Below are 25926 nucleotides of genomic sequence, written 5' to 3'. Positions count from 1 at the left end.
TTTGAACAACAGTGACTTTTGATATTGCATTATGTTTTATATTATTTATATAAATGTATAACTTGTCTTTTTATGTTCTCTTTCAGTCTTCTCTTTCACACCCAGTTTTTGCAGTTATTGTCTTCAGTGTCTGCAGGATTTATTTAGCAGTGATGATGTTAGGAGTTTTACTCTGGCATTTTGAGTGATGTACTTTAGAAAGGATATAAAATTATTATATTGCAACGTGTTCCACGTGTGTGCTTTGTTCATTTTACTTTTGTCTGCTGATGTATTGGCTGGAGAGACAGATCTGAAATCATCAGAATTGCTTTCCTCCATTTGTAACCCGCATTTTCTGCCTTGATATTTTTAGGATATTTTTCTCTTTCATCGAAAACCAAACCAGTTTCTAGGAAGTTTCTTGGTGAGTGTGACTAACTGATTTTGTCTAGATTGTGATGAGCTTTCTCAGTTTCCACACCCTGGCATGCAATTATTCTGTTAATTATTGTTAATGCTTACATTTCCCCTCCAAATATCACCCCAACCAGAATACTGATGATTTTTAATTTGCAACAGCACTTTCTGTCCCATAGTTATGATGCCTGTCATAATTTTTTTTTTTAAAGATTATTTACTTATTCGTACAGAACTGGGGCACAGGGCAGAGATGCGGAGGGTGAGAGGCTTCACCAGGGACAGAGTGGGGAGCAGAACAGGCAGATGGACGAAGTACACTGCTGAGGGGAGCAGCGGGCTGGTCAGGAGAGGTCTGCCGCGCCATGTGGTCACCTCCGGGACAGGCGGGGATCGAACTCTAGTGGAAGTGGCTTAAGCTTCTTTATGCTGTGCTTTAACCCGCTGCGCCACCAGGGAGGGCCGCCTGTCGTAATTTTAATCACTCCCCCTTTTACTACAAATATAACAAGCATTCCATGTTTGTTTTAGTACATATTCTGAATTTTTATTTGGCAGTTTTCACTTTTCCAGAATTGGAGTAATTTCATTACTCTACTTTTCATTTTATCCTGTTTTTGTTTTGCCTCAATATGTTTTCTCTTAATGACCTTTGGTCCTGTTTTTGAGATGTGATTTTTCTTGCATTCTAATGAGGTTGTCTACAGCTGGTAACAGATAATAGATTTCTCTGGTTTTTTTTTTTTTTTTTTTGGGGGGGTGTGATTTCTTTATTATTCACAAAAATCATATTGGTTTCCTCACTTTTGGGGTCAGGTAGAATCTACCTTGGTTTGGATTCATTGATTTCATTTTCCTTCCTTGAGGGCCACAAAAGGCCTGAGTAGAGCGGCTAGATTTTTTTTTTTTTTTTTTTTTGGGGGGGGTGTGATTTCTTTATTATTCACAAAAATCATATTGGTTTCCTCACTTTTGGGGTCAGGTAGAATCTACCTTGGTTTGGATTCATTGATTTCATTTTCCTTCCTTGAGGGCCAGCTGGTGAGAAGGTGGATGACAGAAACCATTCCCTGCCGGTTTATCCAGTGTAGTAAACACTGTTATTGCACTGTGACTTGAGACACTCCTACTCTCTACTTCCTCATTTTCTAGTACTTAGAATAAATAAATAAAAATACAAATAATAAATAATACAAATAGTCAATACAAATTTTACAAAGAATAAATACAAATACAAAAAATAAATACAAATACTTAAAATAAAAACACACTTAACCATGAGTATCTCAGCTGTCAACCTAGAAGTTTATGTGAGCCTTGCTTCTCCTTCATTTCCTTCCTCCTTTTTCTTCTTCAAAAACTGTGATAATAACACATTATTCTTTTCATCCTAACATGATTATAATTAATGCATGTTATTATTGACATATCAAATATGTATTGTATGTTTTAAGTCATATATATGTGTATCACAACATAGTTGCTGGGCATTTAAATAGCTTCTATTCCTTCTATATCAAGATAATATTTATTAGTTCATTCCTTTTAAGCATCTGTATGTTTTCTTGGGATAAATTTTTAGAATTATTGGCTTGAAATACACTGAGACTTTTTTGAACATTTATATATATTGACAAATTGTTTTCCAAAATTCTTGCCAAATTAAACTAGATATTTTGGGACTATATGCTTATTCAAAAAATATTCAAAAAATATTTGCTTATTCAAAAAATATGTAAATATGAAGACAAAGTGAAAACTTTACATAATGTTGCCTTTTCATCATGTAAATTCTAGACAGAAAAGAGAAAATAATTTTTAAAAGAAAATGTTTTATAGTATGTAGAACCACATATATAAAATTTCACAAGGTGGTTGTATCTGTTTATGCTCTCAGCATCCATGTATATGAAGTTTTTGTTCCAGTACTCTCACGAGTATTAAAAAGTTATTTCCATTGTTTAATTTGATAGGAAAAAAATGATCCCTTATTGCTTTAATCTGTATTTATTTTATCCCTGTTCAGGTAAAATACATTTTTTCTAATGTTTATTAGAAAAGCCTCTGGCTTGTACCCCAGCTCTGTATGCACAAATAAATCTTTAAAAATACATGTCCCATGCCTATACCTATGTATAATAACTCTCAGCAATCAGAATAGAACATAAAAAAATCTTTAGGCAGTGATGTGAGATTTATTTGAAAATTTCTCATGTTGACATCATAATTCTTTCTTCATTGGCTTTGCCTGAGTGAAAGTCACCATCTCCTGTGGTTTCTTTTCTCTGTGATTTCCTATAGCATGAGGGGGGAAGATTGCAGAGAAACAAATCCTTTTTATCTATCTATCTATCTATCTATCTATCTATCTATCTATCTATCTATCTATCTATCTATCTATCTATCTATCTATTCAAACCGTTTTTAGTTTTGACTCACTTGAAGTGGTGCACCTTCCTGAGACGGTACATAAAAGGAATACCCCGAAGTGGCAAATCAGTCCTCCACATGCATTGCCTGCACTTAGCCAATGACTTGCTCAGAACAAGTGGTGATGAGTGCAGTTTCATTCATAAAGGGGATTTCAGGCTCCAGCAGCACACAGGTGGGAGTCTTGGGTGACTCTGGTGTGTTGAAATTTTGTGGTGACTCTTCCAGAGTAGCAAGATGGTGCCTCTGACTGAAGAATTAACTGTAGTCCAGGCAGGGCACATGGGGGAAATCCTTATTTAGTTACATATTTATTTATTCACTCATTTATCTATTTATCTATCTATCCATTCATTTATTCATTCATTTTTATAGTCATTCTTTTTTTCTTTTTTTTTTTAAGATTTATTTATTTATGTATACAGGCCAGAGGTGCAGTGGTGGTGAGAGGATTCCCCAGAGACTGAGTGGGGAGCAGACCAGGTAGATCAAGTGAAATACACTGCTGAGGGGAACAGTGGGCAAAGACAGGAGAGGTCTACCTCACTCTGTTGGTCACCTCCCTGGCCGGGGATAGAACTCCTGCTGAAGCTGCTGCCCTTAACATTTGTAGTGCTGTGCTTCAACCTGTTGTGCCACAAAGGAGGGCCCTTCTTAATTTTTAACCAACAATATTTACTGGGTTTCACTGTCGTTTTTGATTATTTCTAATTCAAATAACCTTTTCACATAATCAGTGATTACTTTAAACTTTTTTTTTTTAATTTCAGAGAATAAAAAACCATGCCTTGAATTCTCTAAGTTAAGTGTAAAAGATTCTTTGAAAGATTTGTTTGTTCCCCAATTGGAGATGTATCTGATGATGTATACAAGGAACAACTTTAACTGTGCTGAGCCACTTTTTGAACAGGATAATTCACTAAATACTCATTTCAACACAAGCAAGAAAACAGTCTGGCTCATTCATGGATACAGACCAATGGGTTCCATTCCTTCATGGCTTCAGAACTTTCTAAGAATTTTGTTGGATCAAGATGATATTAATATAATTGTAGTGGACTGGAACAGGGGTGCCACAACTTTTATTTACAGTAGAGCTGTCAAAAACACCAGAAAAGTTGCTGTAAAATTGAGTGAATCCATTCACAATCTTTTGGTAAGTCTTGAGCTTTTGGATATATGTTATGTAATATACAAAGTTTCATACAATATCACAAAATGGTGATGTGTACTGTTTTTCTCATAAGCATTAAGAATTACTGCTTTTTATATACTAGTGTATGCATTTTTCCCCTTTGTTTTAGTGCATAACTTGATACCTGTACATGACCTGTCTTGTTTTATAAAAAAAAATCTGGAAAACTCACTTGTTTTACCTGAAAAGCTTTTGAGACTTCTTAACCATTTATATCTACTTTAAGATCAGGTAGTGACTCTGGGTAGAGAGGGGTTAAACTATATAATCATGAGATTCTTTAGAGATCTCTTCTATGTTCTGACTAGTATGTTAACAGTTAATCAAGTATGAATTTGTAAATCAAGGGCAAACAGTCTGACTTGCATACTTCTGGCAGTCTTGGAGGCAGGTCTTACTCCATTCAGTTTTATTCATCCTTGAGCCCCAGGGTAGAGGTGGACCAGAATCCGACTAGTTCTAGCTAATCTATAGTTTGAATGATCTGTTTACTAAATCAATCCCTTTGGAGAGCCACAACTGTTTTTGGAGAAAGGTGTTAGTGATGGACACTTGAGAAAAAGTGGCATTCAATTTGAGGGCAATCGTGGACTTGGAATTTACCTTTGAGTTGTATGTTTCTGACCTTATAAGCCTTTGCTGAGCTTAAACAATCAAACAGACCCAAGAAACTATTACATGTAATGGTTATGAGCCAGACTGGCAAGCTTCAAAGCCCAAATCCATCTCATACCTGTATAATTTTGATGAATTGTTTAACCACTTTGTTTCTCATTTGCTAATCTACATATTTGGGATCACAACTATTAGAATGGTATTTTGTTTAGGTGTTGAATGAAATGCATTTTTAATCAGTGCTAGTTGTATAGTAACCACTGAATGAAATCATATCATTTCTATTGCTACATCTCCAAATCTGGACAGAAACAAGCCTTCCCTCTAGAAAGACAAAGTAGGTAATTGACTCACCTGATCTTATTGATGAAATAAAATGTGTATTGCATAATTGATATTTCCTATAGCAGTGGTCTTTCTCTAACATACCTCAAGTATGGGAATTGCGAGGTTGAAACAGAAATTTAGGAATATTGGTAGTATTAAATGAATTTCTAACTATATTTTGCTTTCAAAGGCTTTATATCGAGGAAGGATGTAAAGATGAGTGAGGGTCCCTTAAGTTCCCTGTCTTTGCTCTGAGCAATTTGACATCCTATGCTTGGAAAGCCAAAGTCTTGTTTCTCATTAGCAATAAATGCTCCCATCTTTTTTACAAGTGATACAGTGTGTCACTGTATAGGATGGACCAGAACCTGCTCTCTGAGAGTGAGGTGGAAGAAAATCTTCCTCATTTCAGTTCCTACCATTCACACCCCAAACCCCGTTTTCCCGCTCATACTCTGAGGGGTGTTCAGAACTTGGCTTTGGAAAATTGAACTTCATCACTCTCTAACTTGTGATTAGGTGAAATCACTTAATATCCATACCCCTCATTTAATCATTCCTGAAATGAGAATTATTAGTCACACTGTCCTGTCTTCCTAGAGTTTTTTTCTTTTTACACAATCAGATCAGATTAACCTGGGAGACAGGTTAATATGAAGTTAAATAGATCTGGGCTTGAAATCCTTCTTTCCACCAATAGTTTTTATTTTATTTTACATATGTGTGTGTACATATGTATATATATAAATTTTATATATGTGTCACTTGAGGTAAGTCACCGCTCATTTAACACTTAATAGGTGCAAATGACAATTTTAGGCAACTGAACAAAAATAGATAACTTACAGGACTATTGTAAATATTTAATATGACATTTACAAAGCACTTATCAAGGTAACTATCTTAAAGTAAGTAATGAAAATATCTAATTATTATTATTTCAAAATGCTTTGTTAACTAAATGTATTATTTCATATTATGTACGATTATACATAATAGAAAATTTGGTAATGAGAATTTACATGGAATTAGTGCAAACGAATAGAGAAAATTCAGATACATAATGGAAAAGCTTGAACAATGATATAATTGTTTTGAAATAAAATTCCATTCTCTACCTCCCAGAAATAGATTAAACCAGAAAGAGTGACTTTTAGATATTAAATTGCCATTTTCTGAAATGAAAATCATGATACTGCCTTTTTTATTGCAGAAGCATGGAGCATCTCTTGATAATTTTCATTTCATAGGTGTGAGCTTAGGGGCTCATATTAGTGGATTTGTTGGAAAGATATTTCATGGTCAACTTGGAAGGATAACAGGTAAAATTTTGTGATAAAATTAATTTTTTAGTCTACTTTTAAGCACTGGAAATTACTTTGTATAATAATTCAGCAACAGAAATTATACACAAATGTATATATTTTTCTGTATTACATTCAAATTGTTTTAAAGTCTTTGTTTTAATTATACTCTGAAGTCTTGTTTCATTTGTTACAGAACTTAAATTACCCATGGAAGTGGGAAGAAACAGACAAATTCCTTCACCCTCTGTGAATTTTAAGAACATATCATTATTACAATCCAGAGGATAATTGGGCATGTCAAATAAAAAAAAAACTGGTTTTGTGAATTAACTAAGAATACTACCATATATTTTCACAAACACTGATATACTTTACCTTTAAAAAAATGTTACTTGAACAACAGAAGGAGAATCAGGAATTGCTATCTAAGATTGAGGGATTTCTGGATTCCAATTCCCCTCATACTTCTATAACAAAGTTATTAAATTCTGAAAGCTTACTAACCAAATAATACACATGAGGGTTTTTATGTTTCCCTTTATTAGTGGTGGTGATTTTAAAACTACTGAGGTAGTATCCTCCCTCGTCAACTCAGCTCTTTTACAGTTAATGAGATCTTGCTCCTACAAGATTTATAATCACTTCAAGTGTTTATAAACATTAAATAGGGTCAGTTAGTTAAACAAAGAAAGAAGGGAGAGGTGAATAACTTGTATTGGTAGTTAGGATTTCAACAAACCTTAAGTATATCTTGACTTACTTGTTCTGATCTTTTTTTTATTATTGTTCCTATATATATATATATATATGGGAACATATATATATATATGTGTGGAAACTGGGGCTAGCTGAATGAGAGTAGGAGAGTCAAACAGCTAATAACAGCTGAGCCAGGATTTACACAAGCGTCTCTAGCAACCAAAGTCTATTCTCTTTCAATTGCTACACTAGCTTAGTTTGAATGATGGCAACCCCAAGCAATTTATGGTGTTTTTATTAACACCACATAAATACAGTTTGAATGATCCAACATACCAAGCTCATCATCAGGATTTAGAGGCTACCAATTGTGGTAGTTTATCACAGAATAATTTATAGGAAGAGACCTTTGTACTTCATGCTGTCAAGTGGACTAAATATATTAGGAATAATATATATATTTGATATAATAAAAGGGCTGTAGACAAGCAACATTTTATATTTACTTTTTAAAATATTTTAAAAAATGTTTTGTCTTTGCTAGGCATTCAACTTGATTTCTTCCTTCTCTTTTATTGACACTCTTCTATAGATTGCAGATCTGGAGTTTTTATTCAGAATTTCGAATACACTAGAAATAATATATTTACTAATCTGTATTTAATATATTTTCTTTACTTAAATGTGGGAAGCTTTTGTGAGAAATATATAGGTGAGATAGAATAATATGTCTTATCGTACAGCTCTAAGGATTACTTTAAACATGTAGATTGATCCAAAATGAACTAGTGATATTCAAACTTTTTTTTTAAGATTTATTTATTTATGCATATAAGAAGTGGGTTATAGGTCAGAGATGTGGGGGGTGAGAGGATTCACCAGAGACAGAGTGGGAAGCAGAATAGTCAGGCAGACTGAAATACACTGCTGAGGGGAGCAGCAGACAGGTCTGAAGAGATCTGCCATCCCATGTGGGCCACCTCCCTGGCTAGGAGTAGAACTTGTGCTTTAGTGGCATTGAATAGCTTCATAGTGCTGTGCTTTACCCCATTGTGCCACCAGGGTGGGCCCGAAATTCACACTTTAAGATAGACCCATGATGTTCTCCATTGTTCAGCCCCCAGAATTATTAGTCATTATTTCTTATTCAATATAAATTCCTGCTGCTTTATTATTTATTATTCCTTCAATAAAAATACTCAAAAATGGTGGGTTTTGTTGAGGTGTCTGTAGTGTCATTAACAGGATTGTTTATAAACTCTGAAAAATGAATAATATTATTCAACTACAGATTTTTTATTTTTAAAAAATTTTTGTACCCATCCTTGCTTATTGTTCACAATGTAGGATTCCACCATCAAAGCACCTGCACCCCTCCACCATAGTTCATTATGCCCTCCTCTCATTCCTTTGCTCTGTTCTCCCATCTTCCTCCCTGTCTCCTCCCAAATGTCTCAGATCTGTGGTCTGCTTTCAAGGGTCATTCAAAAAATAAATAAATAAATAAAAATACGGATGAGTTATGATGGTTCAGCTTTTAATTTTTTTATATTCATTTATTTATTTATGCACAGAAGAACTGGGGTTTAGCCCAGAAGTGTGGAGAGTGAGAGGATTCACCAAAGACAGAGTAGGGAGCAGAATAGGCAGATCTACTGAAATAAACTGCTGAGGGGAGCAGCAGGTGAGACAGGACAGGTCTGTTGTACAATGTGGGCCAGCTTCTTGGCCGGGGGACAGAACTTATACCACAGTGGCTTCAGGTAGCTTCATAGTGCTGCACTTTAACGTGTTGTACCATCAGGAAGGGTCTCTTGTAATTTTTTGACTTTCAATGATACAAAAGTGACATGCAGTCAGTGGTCTTCTCCTGGGCTAGTGATATATAGTGTGATTTTCTCTCATGATGTGGGCTGTGACAGCTAGCCACAGTCATGATCATGAGAATAAATACCTTGTTTTTTTCATTTTTAGTATACAATTATATGAAACCTTTAACATTTTCCTATATAATAGGCTTTGTATTATATGATTTTGCGCTGTGCAGCTAATGTAAGTGTTTTGAGCATATTTAAGCTAAAAGGACTAAGCACATATGTTTAGTGGTTGGTGTATTAAATGCATTTTCAGCTTATGATATTTTCAATATAAGGTGAATTTATCCAAATGTAATTTATCACATCATCACATCAAAAAAAGTCATGATAAAAATATTTGCTATTCATCCACTTTCATTTGTTTTTGATGTAATTTTGGACAAGTTTAGGCTAAAACTGTAAGTTTGTTAGGTTTACAATGTAATGGAAATGCATTATAACTTATTGTGCTGGCAGTAGGATTTTGTAATTGATTTTTAGTATTCTTGAATTTCAGGTCTTGATCCTGCTGGACCCAAATTCTCTGGAAAACCATCAAATGATAGATTAGATTATAGTGATGCAAAGTTTGTGGATATCATTCATTCTGATGTCAATAGTAAGAATGCAAAATTTATTGCTTAATTATTTGAAAATAAGAAAGGACATGTATACATGGGGAAGGAGGAGGAAAAGTAGTGGGTGAATGATGATGTCTCTGTTATTATATAATAATGCGTCTCTCACTGGCCTGGTTTCTTAGTGTTAGTAACTTCTTGTGTTGTGAACTGGCTCTCTGTCTTCAGCTTTCCTCCCTATGATTACAAAAGTAGCATGTCATCCTGAAAATTGGAATTTGATAAACAATAATTGATTTTGTTCTTTTTATTAATTACATTATTGATTAAATCACATCCTCCTGCTACTTAATGACCATGATGTTTTTAAGTTATATATCTGCACTTATTGTCTTGTATTATGTGTATCAAAATTACACTGTAGTATCCTGGCTTCTTTAAATCCCCAGACACGTTCACAGATGTCTACTTGCTTCACCGTCTCATATCATTCAGATCTTTCCTCAGCTTTTACTTCCTGAGTGGGCAATTTCCTTATTTAATCCATAAATGTGCAACCTTTTACCCTCATAGTCATTTACCCTTCTCTTCTACTAAATTTCTCTCTCTGAAAGTTGTTACTATCCAAAATACCATATTTTTCTTCATTTATTTTCCACCCTCTAGAATATAATTTTTCATTCTAACCAGGGTTCCTGTTTTGTTCACTTACATACTTGACACATAAGGAGCTATGACGTTCCCATAGTAGACTAGTGAATGGTAAATATGTTAAATTAATGACACATAAAATTCACAAGGAATTAATCTGAGGAATTAATATCAGGCATCTCATCTTTTAAAATTAGCATTTATTTTATTTTGATTTCAAATTTTAATAGGGTCACTTTCAGTGGATTTTATAGGATACTTGTTTTGATGCCATTGTTACTGGCCTGACTCATACATTTTGTGGTTATTGGGTGTTTTTCTTTTTCCTTAGGTTTAGGAATTAAAGAACCTTTGGGACATATAGATTTTTATCCAAATGGCGGAAAAAAACAACCTGGCTGCCCTAAAACAATTTTTTCAGGTATACCTATAGTATTTTTAAATGAATTACATATGACTCAAAAGGGGGAAAGGAAATCAGTTTGCTTTTTTTTTTTTTTCTCTCAATCTGTGGGCATGATTTTGATCGCTAGTGCCCATGATTTAGGAGTGTTAGTAATGAAATTGTTTAGTTTGCTCCTTTTCAGTTGATAAAGGTTACCAGTACTGATTTCATTTGGTCATGGATGAGACTGATGAGAGCTACAGTTTTAGTTTATCCTCTTAAATAGGAGAAGATATAATCAGTGAAAAAGCAGATATAGCTAATGTGTCATTCAACCCAAGTCTGGGCCATTGTTTAATCGATATCGTCATCATAGTAGTGTACAAACAGATTTATCAGCTCTTGTGTTTGCTCAGGCTATACATAGATGGCTAATCAGCTGCTTTTGTGTGGTACTTGCTTATTTTACAACCATAAATACAAATGTTTTGAAATCTTATAGTGACACCTAGTTAAGGAACACATAGCTAATGACAACTGCAGCTCAGAAAGGGGTAAGGTTGTAAAAATTTGGAACGGGAAGGAGCACAATAAATGCTGGTGGTAACTGGCTTCATGGTCACCTCTGACGTGGGGTAGAAGCACTCACTATGAATTTTGAAAGAAGATTTGGGCACCCGAGTTATTAGTGCAATGTTTATGTTTGTTGTTGCTGGATTAGATGATTATGCTTTGTTCATTATTACTTCAGAAAAATTTCTCATATATCTCATGTAAAAGGTATTGTTTCCCATGGAACCTTTCTTTAGTTGCGTGAGATAAAACTGTATTCCAGGCAACATTTTAATATTCATTAGTTGTAGAGTATTGAGCACAATTTCATCTTGATTTTTTTCCCTCTAATTTGCTTGAATTTAATGTAGTGCTTCAATAGTTCTTTTGCTTTATTTTACCCTTAAGGTATTGAATTTATTAAATGTGACCACCAGAGAGCAGTTTACTTGTTCATGGCTGCTCTGGAGACAGACTGCAAGTTTATCTCATTTCCATGTTCTTCATATGAAGATTACAAGATTGGTTTGTGCATGGATTGTGATGGTTTTAAGAAGAAATGCCCTAGGCTGGGTAAGAGACATTGTTATTGCTATAATTCCTATTTACTGAGGAACTTGTTAAATTGCCTGCCTATGCTCAGTGTTATGGGAAAATTTTGTGACCTCATGGTAATCCCTTTTCTGATACACAAAAGGATTTCATCTTACCTACTGATTATCCCTCTATTGATATATTTTCACTTAAAGAAAGAATTATGAGGGTCCTTCCTGGTGGTGCAAGGGATTAAGATACAGCACTAGGAGGCTGTCTACAGCTACTGCAGCACAAGTTTGATCCCTAGCTAGGGAGGTGACCCACATGGGGTGGCAGACCTGTTCTGTCTCACCAGCTGCTCTCCTTCAGTAGATCTGCCTGTTCTGCACCTCACTCTGTCTCTGGTGAAGCCTCTCATCCCCTGTATCTCTGGCCTGTACCCTAATTCTTGTATGCATAAATAAATAAAAATCTTAAAAAATAAAAAAAAAATGACTTGTGCAGTCTAAGTGGCATTGAGGATTTTGTTGCAAGGAGTTTTAGGAGCAAGTTCTGCGATATGAACTGGAGTTAGCTTTGCATTTGTTGTTAGGAAGTAGACACAAATCATAGGTGATTCACATTTTTAAAATTGATAATGTTTAGTAGGAACAGTTAAGTACTCAGTTTCTTATAACTACTCTGCTAGTATGAAAGCAATCCACTAAAAACATGGGATGTTAGAGCCTAAAGAACTTTCTAGATGAGTTGTCAAGGTTTTCATAAGAGAATACCAGGCCCCAAATATGTAATAAGCAAGTAAATACCTGATCAGTGTCATGACAGGATCTGACAGAAGTGTTTTCAAAATCTAAAGAGCTCAGTGAAATGGATAGCAATTACAAAGTCTGAATTGAACAACTTCTTGTAGTTTTTGTCAGCAGGGGGCTTATACTAACACTTAGATAATCTCTAGGCGAGATATACACTATGCAGCTTTGCCAGACTTATTTTCTCGTAGACACTTAGTATCCACAGGATATGGTGTGGGACTAGTTTTCTTGACTTTTTAAATTATTTTTATTTTTATGCATACACGAACTGGGGTACAGGCCAGAGGTGGTGGAGGGGTGAGAAGATTTACCCAGAGACAGAGTGGGGAGCAGAATAGGATTGACTGAAATACATTCCTGAGGGGAGCAGTAAGAGAGACAGGAGAGGTCTGCTGTGCCATGTGGGTCAGCTCCATGGCTGGGGATCGAACTTGTGCTATAGTGGCTGGTGATGGCTTGATAGTGCTGAGACTTTAACCCTTTTGCTACCGGGGACCCTCTCTTGAGACTTGTTGTTGTTCTAATTGCTTTTCTGGCCCAATCAGTTTTCTATATAAATGAGAAAGTTGTGACTCTTGTGAGATGAATGGATTCCTGAAGGTTACAAATGAGAACTAGAATGAAACCACTAAATTCTCATTTCTGTATGCTTTCTAGTACATTCAAATCTCAAGTTTAAAGGTGGCAATGTGGGAATAGACAAATACATGAAGTCAGAAGCATCTTGTATGTGTGTGTGTAGAACACCTTCTATATGTACATATTTATCTGAAATGCAGATCATAGATACAATATATACTTAGTATACCTATTATCTATAATATATAGAGAAAGATATATTTATATATATAGGGGATATACTCATGGAGTTAAGTTTTGTGCTAACATTTTGGCTAATCAATCAACTAAATTTATAAATGAGAATTATAAGCAAAAATTCTGAATTTATAACACTATGTCAGAGCAAAAACTGCTGCTTTAAATCACCTGTAGCCATAAAGGAGTATGCTAAGCTCTGATAAGATAACTGGGGAGTGGGTTTATTTGTGAATGTTGAACTTAAAGTGTGTTATTTTAATTACAACTGAATGTAAAACTATTTAAAAATATTTTTAAATTAAAAAAAATCCACAACTTATTATTATAGTACTTTGATTCTTTAGTTCCTTTAGTGATTTGAAATTTTTGTCATTTGGTGTAAGTTTGATTTCTAAAGATCTGTTTTTCAAATCTTAGGTTATCAAGCTGAACTATGGAAAGATATTTTAACAGAAAGAATAGAAAAAAGGTCTCTTAGGACCTCTGTGTTTTTGGATACTACAGGCACACATCCATTCTGTAGTAAGTTATTAGCATTTTAAACAAATGATTCATTTTATTACACTAATTTACATTTTATAACAATGGTTTCTTCTACCCTCTCAAATTCCATTCTGTACTTCCAAAGAACTTTAAAACTTCTTAGAACCAGTTGTACACATTCAATAGCAACTTGAGATTTTAGATAAAATGAACATAAGCATTGAGTAATATTTCCAAAAGAAACAGTCAATGACCTTTGTTTTTTCTTTTTTCTTTTGTGATTCCATATATGTCTTAGTATTGTTCGATTTTATTGTTGCTGATGTTTGTTTCTTTTCTTTCGGCAAAAAAGCCACTGATTTTTTTTTTTATTTGTCTATATATTCAAGAATGGGGGTGTAAGTCAGAGGCATAGAGGGTGAGAAGAGTCCCCAGAGACAGAGTGGGGAGGCTATTGAAAATTTGTTTCTTAGTTGTTTGCATAAATAAATGCAACAATTCTTAAAATATTGGTAAAGATGTCAAGCTAGCATCCTTCATTTCTAGCATCATATTTCCTTTTTAAAAAAGATTTTTTGGCCCTTTCTGGTGGCGCAGCAGGTTAAAGTACAGCACTGAAAGCTAGCAGCAGCCGCTTCAATGCCAGTTTGATCCCTGGCCCCAGAGGTGATCCACATGGCGCAGCAGACCTCTCCTATCCCTCCCGCTACTCCCCTCAGCAGTGTACTTTATTGATTTGCCTGTTCTGTTCTCCGCTCTGTCTCTGGTGAATCCTCTTACGCTCTGCACCTCTGACCTGTACCCCAGTTCTGCATGCATAAATAAATAAATCTTAAAAACAATTATTTATGCATACAAGAACTAGGGTACAGTATAGAGGTGTGTGTGTCTGTGTGTGTGTCTGTGTGTGTGTCTGTGTGTGTGTGTGTGTGTGTGTGTGACAGAGAGAGAGACAGAGAGATACAGAGACAGAGACGATTCAACAGAGACAGAGTGGGAAGCAGAGCGGGGTGCAGCGGGCTGGTCAGGAAAGATCTGCAGTGCCATCTGGGTCAGCTCCTTGGCGTTGCTTGGAACACAAGCTGCAGTGGCTGCTGATAGCTTCATAAAGCTGCACTTTAAACCCTGTGCCACCAGGGAGGGCCCGCATCGTATATCTTATTTATGCACAGAAGCTGAGCAGCTATGTGTTCATGCTGTATTTAGTTCTCTATCCTAGGGGTATTCAGGGTTTCAGTCCTTCTCTCATTTCTCATTTCTATTTCCTGATATTTCTCCTTTCCTCATATGACTTTGGTTGTCTATTTAACTTATGGTTCATAAATCCTGAATTTCTATGTACTTGTAGTAGAAATGTTATTCTGTAACATATTGATGTCATACTCTCAGAAATCATCTGAGCAAATCTGGATATCCATTTTGTTGGGTGACGTGAGTCAAAATATTTTATCAAAAGCTGGGCCTTTCCAAGTTCGACATGTTCCTTTACATTTCTTGTTCAATCAAAAATATAGGACAGTAGTTGAGGCAATACTGTGAGGCATACGGCACAATGGTACTCATGACTGTGTAGTAGCAACATTTAACAGCATGAACAAATTTAGTCCATGTGTGTCTCACAATAATAGTTCATGTAGGCCAATGATGTACCCTTCAATGTAATATGCAGGCATTATCTTCTAGGTGATGGTGCTTCGTACTTGGAAAACTCACAGTCATAACTTTCTCTACATCCTATACACTATTGAGGCTTCCTTGTCTGTGAAAGGTGTATATTGTCAGTTTTTAGTAGGTGTGTTTTTGTTCAAGAGTTCACACTGTATAAGTGAATTTATACTGTATAAGATGTCTTTATTTTGCAGTCTTTTTTTAAACAACCAGTGAAGCTGGAATTTACATTTTTAAGTTAGTTTAATTAGAAATACTAATCAGTAATTAAGTAACCTTATATTTACCTTACATATATTTTTCTTTTACAGACTGGTTAGGATACACAAATAAATGATCTTACCCTGAATGCGACAGGCTTTTTTTTTTTTTTTAAAGATTTATTTATTTGTGCATACAGAACTGGGGTACAGGCCAGAGGCTCAGGGGCGGTGAGAGGCTTCACCAGAGACAGAGTGGGGAACAGAACAGGCAGATCTATGAAGTACACTGCTGAGGGGAGCAGCGGGCGGGTCAGGAGAGGTCTGCCACACTATGTGGTCACCTCCAGGGCAGGCGGGAATCGAACTCATGCAGAAGTGGCTTTAGATTCTCAGTGCTGTGCTTTAACCCGCTGCACCACCAGGGAGGGCCTGCGACAGGCTTTTTTATTGCTTATTTTCAAGATTGGTTCAAAATTTTACACGCACTAAATTATATTATCATTTTACTAAGTGAGTGACTCAAAACTATTTGCACATCTAGCATGTGCCTAGATTACATGTAGTACACATGCATGCACATCTACATGCGTATGAAAGTAAAGTTAAAAATAATGCAAATTGCATTCTCTGTTTTTGTTTTATAGCCTATTATTTTATTCTCAGTATAATGGTTCTGGATAAAACTATGAAGGATGGACATATTACATTTAAATTATTAAACCAACTTGGAATGGTTGAAGAGGCAAGACTCTATGAGTAAGTATAATTTAATCTTTTTGTTTCATAAATGAATATGTATTTTCCTAAACATCCATTTTAGAAGATAATATAGGTATATATTTTTTACCCAGGGAGACTTAAAATGTTAAATATTGAAAGGATCTTAGGTCTTCACACATCTAAAGATCAAAAAAATCAGGATTCTGAACCAAACATATCCATCAGACTCATTTTTTTTATTGAGAGAAACTTTTAAACCTTTTCACCTAAATTTGAGCATTGGTTGGAGGTATTATAATAAAAAATAGTATTGTTCCATAGTAGTAAATTAATTTAAATTGTCTAAAATTGTGTATATATATGTGTGTGTGTGTGTGTGTGTGTGTGTGTGTGTATGTATAAACGGTATGTCTCTATATATGATGTATTACTTCTCATTAAACACATTCTTGGTTGACTTTTGAATTCATTCACTTATTCAAAAAATGTCATCCAGCATCTACCAGATATATTCAGTTTGGAAAGTGAAATTGAAAGAATGCTATTAAAGTTCTTAAGGAGGCCTTCCAAGAATGCTGAAGGAGACTAGTACATACTCTTAAGTGTCATAGTAGTATACTTAATGTATGTGGGTATGCAGAGAAAGAAGCAAGGATAACTTTAGAGGGGAGGTATAGTGTTAGGGAAGTGAGAGAGAGTATGTGTGAAGATGTTATGGAAGTGCCTGCATTCAATAAGAGCACATAGACGATAGTTCTAAAGCAGTTGTTTCAAACTTGTTCAGGCAGCAAAGAAATTGCTTCAGTTTCCTTTATATACATCATGTTCTTTGCAGAAAACCATGAAATATTGATGCATTTTATTCAAATACTCCAATTAGTGCATTTTTCATGAAGGAATATAAAATATGGAACATATGCATGCTAAGTCTGTTCTTCTATGCCTGGTCAATCAATGGTTTTATTATATTTCTAATAATAATTCTTTGCTAGCAAATTTAGTCAGGCTCGTAGATTTTAAACTGTTGTAGATGCCTGGGGAGTCAGAGAATTTTAAATGATCTTTTAATTTCTCTTTGAAAGTTAACATAGGAAAAGTTGAACACTGTAGAATATGTGTCTTATGTAGTGGAAAATGAGAGTCATCTATAATTTCATCATCTAGTGATGTTTTCCAGTTGGCTTATAACTATTCCTTTTCTTCCTCTTCCTCTCCTACCTTCTCTTTTCCTTCTTTCTTCTTTTACTTGTTCATGTCCTTATGCACACCCATTGTATTTTTTATGTTAAATATGTTATAATTTTTTAATGTCACTAAAAGGCAAATATTACAATGTGATATTAAATATATTAATATACCGGTATACAATTTTAAACAATGCTGTGAATATCGTCTTCACAGTAATGCTTCACAAGAACGATGGACTCAGAGTGGAACAAGACTGGATAGAGAGCTCAGAGGTAGCTGTTGCAATTTCTATAGAGGATGATGGGAGCCTGGACCAAGTCAAAGGAAATGCATTTTTCAGCTTTAGAGTGAATATATTTTTATGATTAATTAGCATGTGCAAGTAAAAGGAAAGAAAACAATCTAGAATGATTTTAACTTTTAAGCTTGGTAGATTATTTAAATTATACTACCATTCATGAACTAAGAGCTAGATGAAGAAGTAGTGAGCTTAATCATTCAATACAAATTCTTGAGCACTTCTATAAGCCAGAAACTATACTAGAAATTGGGGATAAATATTTGGACAAATTATATTTTTGTTCTTATATAATTTAAGTTTAGACCAATGGCTGGACTTTACCACTACATAATGCAAGTAAAATGATGATGTTCATCATTGTTATGTTCAAACACATTTTTGTTATCACCATGGAGCTGGGCACGGTGCTGGTGCTGAGGATACTATGATGAGAAAAGCACGCATGGCCTGCCCTCATTAAATTACAGCCTCATAGTGGATATGAAGTTAATAAAATAATATATAATAATATGCAAATATAATCTGTGAAAAATGTCTTTGTGCAAGTAACAGTGCACATGGAAACCTAATGTATGGGATGTGAATTACTTACTGGGGTCACTAAAAGTTTTTCTAAGGGCTTTATATATGGATTGAGACTAGAATGATGAGCCATATGGACAGAAGGACCAAAAAGTGCCAAGTTCCAGAGCAAGAGGGAGTATAGTCCATTTGAAGGAAGGTAATACAATATGTCTGAAAATAGAGACAGGGCAAGCAAGAGCAAGATGAGAAAGAGAGAGGTTAGACAGTACTTAGATTTTGTAGGAACTAGAACTTTTAAGCTATATACCAGGATTTATATTTCATTCTGCATAAATTCAAACCACTTAACGTTTTTCACTGGGACAGTCCAGTTGAAACCAGATTAAATTTTTATTTTGGAAAAATAATTTGATTTTAGTGGATTGGAAGGAGAAAAAGAGGATGGAATTGCAAGTATATAGTCAACATACCAAGGTCATAAGAGTGTTTATATGGAGTTGAAACAATGAGGATTGATTCCAAACAGAATCAGAAGGTAGAGCCTATAGGAATTCATGGAGTTGAAAGAGGATATCAAGCAAGGGTGAATTCTGCTTGTATTGCTTGAACAATAAATAGCATCACTTAAGTTGAAAAGGAAATTTGTAGATTTTGGGGTTTTCTCTTTGGTGAGAGGCTCTGGGAAAAAATCATTTAGATTTGAAACCACTAAACTTCATGCATCTTTGAACTCTCCTTGGGGACATGGTGAATAACAGTGGCTATATGAGTTTGAATCACAGCAGATAGGACTCAGATAGAGGTACATAGTTGATGATCCTGAGAAAATAGTTGGAATTTTAAATCATTAGGATGGGTGAATTTGTTGATGATGACACATTTCTGACAAATCTAGTTAAGTTCTTAGACAGAAAGTGGAGAATTGACTAATGACATATGACATCTGTTTTGTGAAGGAGAGGTAGCTCCTCCCAGGGTGGAACAGAGAAGGACTTTGAGTAGCAGTGATGACAACATTTTGGGGGACTTAGCTGCTGCAGACAATGAAGATGGAGGCAAACAGGAACAATGTCATAGTACACTGCTAGGTGCCCTTGGCTAGTGTGATACTCTTCTTTATACAAGCAAGTCTTTCTTGTCTTCATGGAAGAGTTTTTTTTTCAACAGATTTTTTTTTTTTTTAACATGGCATTGTTCTGTAATACTGTGTGTGATTTAGAGGTATGGGCTCACACTCCTAGGCGTATGTTATCACATATAGCTGTATTTTTTAAAAAAATCTATTTTTCCCTTGTCCCCTCTCTTCCCCTCCCTTCTTATCCCCTTTTCTTCTGCTCTTCCTTTTTCTTTGTTGTCAGCTATGTTCATATTGCCCTAAATGAGTCCAGCACCCAGAAACTGCCATTTCTGGTACATACGGATGAGAAATTGAGTTGAGTGGTACAGAGCTTTGGTATGACTGGGTTAGCATTCTTGCTTTCTGTGAACTATCTGAATCCAGAAAAGGCATTCATTTGCTCTGATACTTTTCCCATCAGTAAAATGGCAATGTTGAAATTACACTGTGAAAGGAGTTTTTGGATTGTTAGATGAGAATAAGTATAACAAGTCTAATTTTATTGTTTTAACAATTGCAGCTTTCAGTATATCATTTCACAAATATTTTGTTATTTGGCCTATTTTCCTATAAGATTTGTTTCTCACATTGTAATATGATTATATTGATTTTAGAACTAAATTTCATTTCTCATTTACTAAAATGCTGACTATATGAAATTTTCTTTTTAGGAAGAATATATCATTTTATAAACTTAAGGAAGTCAAGATTCTTGCTCGATTATTAAATGATGTAAATATTTCAAGCATTGGTTTGACATATTTTCAGACCTCAACTCAGCTGTGTTTGACATGCAAGTATAGCATCTATCGCCTCATGTTAAAATCAGTTACATACCCAGAAAGGTAAGAAAATTAAATGTCAATTTAAAAATTTTAACTATTAAACTTGAAAATATTAGTTCCTTATGGTATGGATTAAGAATTAATGTACTTACATATCTATTATATCTTTCAAATTATGTTTTCTACATAAATATCAGATTCTCTAGATGAAGAAAAATAGTATATTCTAAAAATTGCAATGTTTATAAAGTAAATTAAAATGCTGATTTTTTTATGTTTAAGAGTGATTTGTTTTAATTTTAAAGCCAGAAAAACATGATTTAAAATATTATTTCCATATCTGCTCTCTGAATTTTTAATATTGTAACTCTTAATAATAAAGGAAACAGGGCCCTCTCTGGTGGCACAGTAGGATAAAACACAGCACCAGGAAGCTAAAGCCACTTCAGCATGAGTTCAACCCCCGCCCCAGAGGTGACCCACAGGGCGCAGCAGACCTCTCCTGACCCACCTTCTAATACTGCTCTTCTCAGCAGTGTACTTCGTTGATCTGCCTGTTCTGCTCCCTACTTTGTCTCTGGTGAATTCTCTCACCGACCCACATCTCAGGCCTGTACCCCAGTTCTGTATGTAGAAATAAATAAATCTTAAAATAATAATAATAATAAAGGAAACAAACAATAGTTGTTAGGATTTTCTGTTTTATTTTTGATAAATTATTTTTATCTGATTTATGTATCAGATGGATTAGACAAATTAAATATGGTGATTGGGTTATTGCAATCCAGTTGGGAGCCAAACAGATGTCATTCAGTTTAGGAATGCTGAATATGCGCATTTTGGTTTGGTGACAGAGTTACATAGGACAGCATTGAAAAGAAGAGGAAATTGTTGCCAACATTTCAATTTAGGAGACTTAAAAAAAATATTTACTTATTTATGCATACAAGAACTGAGGTACAAACCAGAGGTATGGAAGGGTGAGAGTATTCATCAGAAATAGAGTGGGGAGCAGAACAGGCAGATTGACTGAAATACCCTGCTGAGGGGAGCAGCAAGGGAGACAGGAGGGGTCTGCTGAGGCATGTGGGTAGCTCCCTGGTAGGGAATCGGACTCATGCTGCAGTAGCTGCAGATAGCTTCAGAATGTTGAGACTTACTAACCCTTTGCACCACCAGGGAGGCACAATTTAGGAAACTTTTTGAGAAGACTGCTTTGGCATAAAATATTAACCCATGTTTTACCTTTGCCCAATGTTATCATGTAGAAATAATGGGAACAGTAGCATGAGAAATGTGGGCACATTTTCTCAGCTTGTGGGGAAAAAGTACTTTAGAAAAGAATGTGGTTGTGAGTGTGGTTAGGTCATTGGAAATAGAGATGGCAAGGTGGATTAACTATTCTTTTTAACTGTATGTCATTTTGATTTGCTTTTCTCTGATAGGAAGTGATCCTGAGTATTGTTTTTTCCTCAGGTGTCTGCTTGAATGTCTTCCTTGGAGAAGTGTTTCATTCGTTTGCCTTCTTTTTTCATTGGGTTGTTTTTCTAGAGTGTTCTGTAGAGTGTTACGAGTTCTTTGTCTAGCTTTGATATCAAAGCTAGTTGTAAGATGTGCCATTTTCCTATAAGATTTGTCTCTCACATTGTAATATGATTATATTGATTTTAGAGTTAAATTGCATTTCTCGTTTACTAAAATGCTGAGTATATGAAATTTTCTCTTTAGGAAGAATATATCATTTTATAAACTAATATTTCCTCCCATTCAGTAGGGTGTCTTTTTGTTTTAGTTTTTTTTTTTTTTCACTGTACAGAAACTTTTTAGTTTGATACAGTTCCAGCTGTTTATGTTTTATTTTGTTCTCCTTACTGTAGAGACAGATGCCTACTGTAGGCTTCACTAAGGCTTAAACATGAAACATTTGCCTGTGTTTTCTTCTATGTATTTTATGATTTCAGGTTTTACATCCAAGTGTAAAACTTGTAAACTCAAAAAAATTCATTTTGAATTGATTTAGCCTCTTTCACAAATGATTTTGGGAAAACTTGACAGCTGCTTGCAAAAGAATGAAAGTAGACCAAGATCTCACATGATAAGCTACTTTTCCTTTCTAATGACTTCATGCTACCATTATATTCCATCACTTGTGGAATGTGCAACACTGCTCTCTTTGAGCAGTTTTGTGTTTATGTTGTTTGTTTATCATAACTGACTATGCATAGATATCTATTTTCATTTTAGGTAAATTCCTTATTATATACTCACAAAGGAAATACAAAGGATGGGGATTTTCGCATCTTCCACCTGCTCACATGATAGTCACACTTTGACACAGAATGTTGGTAGTGTACAGACACTAATCTTCCTATGCACATCTCTCATTTTTTTTTCTTTTTTTTTTTTTTTTTTTTTTTTTTATTATTATTATTTTTTTTTTTGCACATCTCTCATTTTAAAATCACTTGTTATGAGAAGATAAAAGACTGACAGATGTGTCCATTCTTATATTGGAATCACTATCTTCTTAATGATGGTTCCTATAGATAAATATTGTAGAGAACTCCTCCATTGGTTAAGTCAGAAATAGAGAGAAGGCATTAGAATAGACTACAGAACAAAAAATAAACGTGCACATAATTTTGATTTTCATGTGAAATTTAAATGAACAGACTGAAAATTTATAAAATTTAGATGTTAATTGTTTCTACTTTGGGGAAAAAACAAAAATACATTTTGTGGGCATTTGGCAAAATTAATAGCATTCCTTGCTGGCTGGAGATACTAACAGATGTTTGGATGAAATGTATGCTTTAGGTTTAATTATCTAGATAATTGCCATAACCACCTAGTTGCTTTTCCTATTTAGATTTGTCCATTCACATAATATGCAATTAATGAGAATTAGCACTGCCAAATGATTGGGGATGTGAGTTATAAATTGTCATGCTTTATGGTCCAGATTAAACTGCATGACTTCAAGAAGTAATCATCTCTTTGGAACAAACTGATAGAGATGGCAACATAGTTATCCTTCTGAGCATTTCTAGTAGAATAGGGCCTTCTAATTTAGGATCTGAGAAATATGTATGATGGTGACGACATGGGATACTTTCCTGAGAATAGCTGGACTAAAAGTTCTGGAGCAGTTCATAGATAAAAAAAGGTCCGCCTGAGCTTTTGAACTACCTGTCCCCCCACTTTTCCTTGGCTAAATTACTATTGTTAATGCTGGAAGTTCCCATTAATTACTTCCATTTTTTCTTCCATTCTTTAAAAAAAAAAAAAGTTTTTTTTTTTTGCCACTTTCTTTTGCTTATATTAGCTGGTAACTTTTTGTGAAAATTCTCAAGACATAATTGGAGATAAATAAGTAAAGAAGTTGCCTGGTTCACCCCAGTCAACTTGAGTTCTCAGAAATCCTCAAATACTAATTTTTCCAAGACATAGTATGTGAGTAAGTGGTAATAAGAGTTGTTTGAATCAATCTGGCAAAATTTGCCTATACAACGAGGTCTGTCTCTTCCATGGTGGCTGTCATCAGAGGACTGGTTAGGTAGATTTTAGGATTCCACACTTGGCATCCAGGTGTATCTATCATGTCATATAAATATCCTGAGAAGCAGCAAGGAGAGAGGTTGAAACAGAGAACTTGTTCTTTCTCATTGGCATTCAGTCTACATTATCCTTATGTAGTCAAACAAGGTGGCGTGCAAATGATCCGAGAGGTCTTTTTTTTTAACAAACTGCATTAGGAGGAGTAGCCAACAAATAGTCTAATATTTAAGAAGAGAAAACAAACTTTGCTGTTCTACTAATAGTTATTTTTCTCTTTTTGCCTTTCACAGACCGCCACTTTGCAATTATAATGTTTCCCTTAAAGAAAGTGAAGAAGTATTTCTCAATCTGAGCACTTGTAGACCACAGGAAATATAAACAGCCTTCTTCCATCACCTGTAACAAATTCTTGTGAATTAAGGAACTTGTATACTAGAACAAAGCAATTTCTTTGAGCATACACTGTTCAATCTGGAATTTAGATATTTGTACTCAAATTTTTAAGAATCAAAGTAGAGGAAAAAATAAAACATGCATATGGTAAAGCATACTGAACACTTTCTAAATGTTTGTGAGTGATCCATGAGTGGAAAATTAGCAAAAACTTCAAATCCTCTAGGTCAAGAGCGCAGACATAAAAAGGGGAGCCTGTCTGAACAACTGTGTGATTGTGTGCTGCCAGCAGCCTGGAGTTCGCTGAGTGTGTCCACCCCACGAAACCCATCACGTGGTTTCCTGATATGTGTTTTTGGGATTTTAGGGTGAATATACTGCTAAAAGTTATCAAATACCTGAGTCCTATTTCAAGCCAAATCTGTACCTCGAGGTGGCATAAATGACAATGTCAGAGAACTTGAGAGGGTGACTTTGGACTTATAAAATGCAGGATTTCATCACTAGGATTAACATTTTCATTCAAAAATTCTTTTCAACAAACACGTGATTTTGAATAAAACAGGAAATCTGGGAGGTGAACAGCTGGTTATGCAGATGGTGTTGATGTGTTGCATTTGGATTTCTGTATCGTGGCTTAGGTTTCTGGAATGCTAGGCTCTTGGCTAGGGGTAGAATTATATCTCACGGGGACATGGAAGAATGTGTTTGCATGCAGGCTAGCAGTCATGATTAAAGTACTCTAAATGGAACATAATATTGCTGAGAGTGTTTGAAGATTCAAAACAACACGTCATTCACCCAGATTCACTGGGACTCTGTCGAAAATTCCTCCAGGTTTGCTTTTAGATGGACTCTGCTCCTTCTGTTCCTTCCTTCTCACATGCACCCTTTCTTGGTCTTTTCCATGGTTAGCTTATTCTCTCTCCCAAGTTCATTTCTGCCTTTGCTTTTGTCTCCTTCTTTCTATCCCATGTGTTATTTCATATTCTGTTACAGCATGGGTTGTTGTAAAACTTTGCCTTCACTGTTTCCATCAATAGACTGTGGTCTTCCTAAGAGTAGGAAAGTTTGTATTAATTACCTTTGCCTTTTCAGGATATAAAGGCATGCTTGGTCTCTTTTAGGGAATTCACAAATATTTATTAAATGGTAAGTGCAAAATTAAATGATGAAATGAGTTTCTTTTTTTATATTTAGAAAAGAGTGGGCAGAGACCAGTGCTGCAGCTATTAGGCAGAGCAGAATGTTCTAAGTGGTTCTTGTTGGACAACAAGAAGCTCTCCTAGTACAGCTTCCTGTACTATTAAAGATTATATATATCTCAAAACCCAAGAATGCAGAAAAACAAGCTTTCAATGTTAGAGGATGTTAGTCAAGTAAATATAGTATTTAAGAATAATTTGCATTTAGAACTGAACTTTTAAAATTCTTCCACCTATATTATCAAAGTACTCAAACATTCATGAACACTCTAGACAGAAAAAAAAATTATAATTTAATATCTTTCCTTTAACAATAACTAGGGACAGAGACCATTTGAAAGCAAAACAATGACAAGACAAAATCTGTTCTTTAGGAACTCATTGGCCATTTACTAACTAAACTTGTTAGGTTTTTCTTCTCTCTCTCTCTCTTTTTTAAAGATTTATTTATTTGTACATACAGAACTGGGGTACAGGCCAGAGGCTCAGGGGTGGCGAGAGGCTTCACCAGAGACAGAGTGGGGAGCAAAACAGGCAGATCGACGTAGTACACTGCTGAGGGGAGCAGCAGGCGGGTCAGGAGAGGTCTACCTGGCCATGTGGATCACCTCCGGGGCA

At 35.0% G+C, this 25926-nt stretch overlaps 1 protein-coding gene across 2 annotated transcripts; it reads left to right on the top strand.

The window, feature by feature from the left end:
* Nucleotides 1–371: 371 nt before the first annotated feature.
* LIPI (lipase, member I) lies at nucleotides 372–24230 on the top strand. Of its 2 annotated transcripts, XM_012731575.1 has the most exons (10): nucleotides 372–406; nucleotides 3740–3985; nucleotides 6180–6288; nucleotides 9346–9447; nucleotides 10389–10478; nucleotides 11403–11567; nucleotides 13580–13684; nucleotides 16161–16272; nucleotides 20039–20212; nucleotides 24001–24230. In XM_012731575.1, the coding sequence occupies exons 2-10, from the start codon at nucleotides 3809–3811 to the stop codon at nucleotides 24086–24088; spliced, it is 1122 nt and encodes a 373-aa protein (XP_012587029.1). In that variant the 5' UTR covers nucleotides 372–406; nucleotides 3740–3808; the 3' UTR covers nucleotides 24089–24230. The 2 variants fall into 2 exon arrangements, with proteins under 2 accessions (XP_012587029.1, XP_012587023.1); XM_012731569.1 differs by lacking the exons at nucleotides 372–406; nucleotides 13580–13684 and having other exon boundaries at nucleotides 3611–3985.
* The last annotated feature ends 1696 nt before the right edge of the window (nucleotides 24231–25926 follow it).

The sequence above is a fragment of the Condylura cristata genome, unplaced genomic scaffold (genome assembly GCF_000260355.1).
Source record: "Condylura cristata isolate star-nosed mole 26May11 unplaced genomic scaffold, ConCri1.0 scaffold00003, whole genome shotgun sequence".
Classification (NCBI taxonomy): Eukaryota; Metazoa; Chordata; class Mammalia; order Eulipotyphla; family Talpidae; genus Condylura; species Condylura cristata.
Note: the sequence above shows the minus strand (reverse complement) of the source record. Positions and strands in the feature narration are given on the sequence as shown.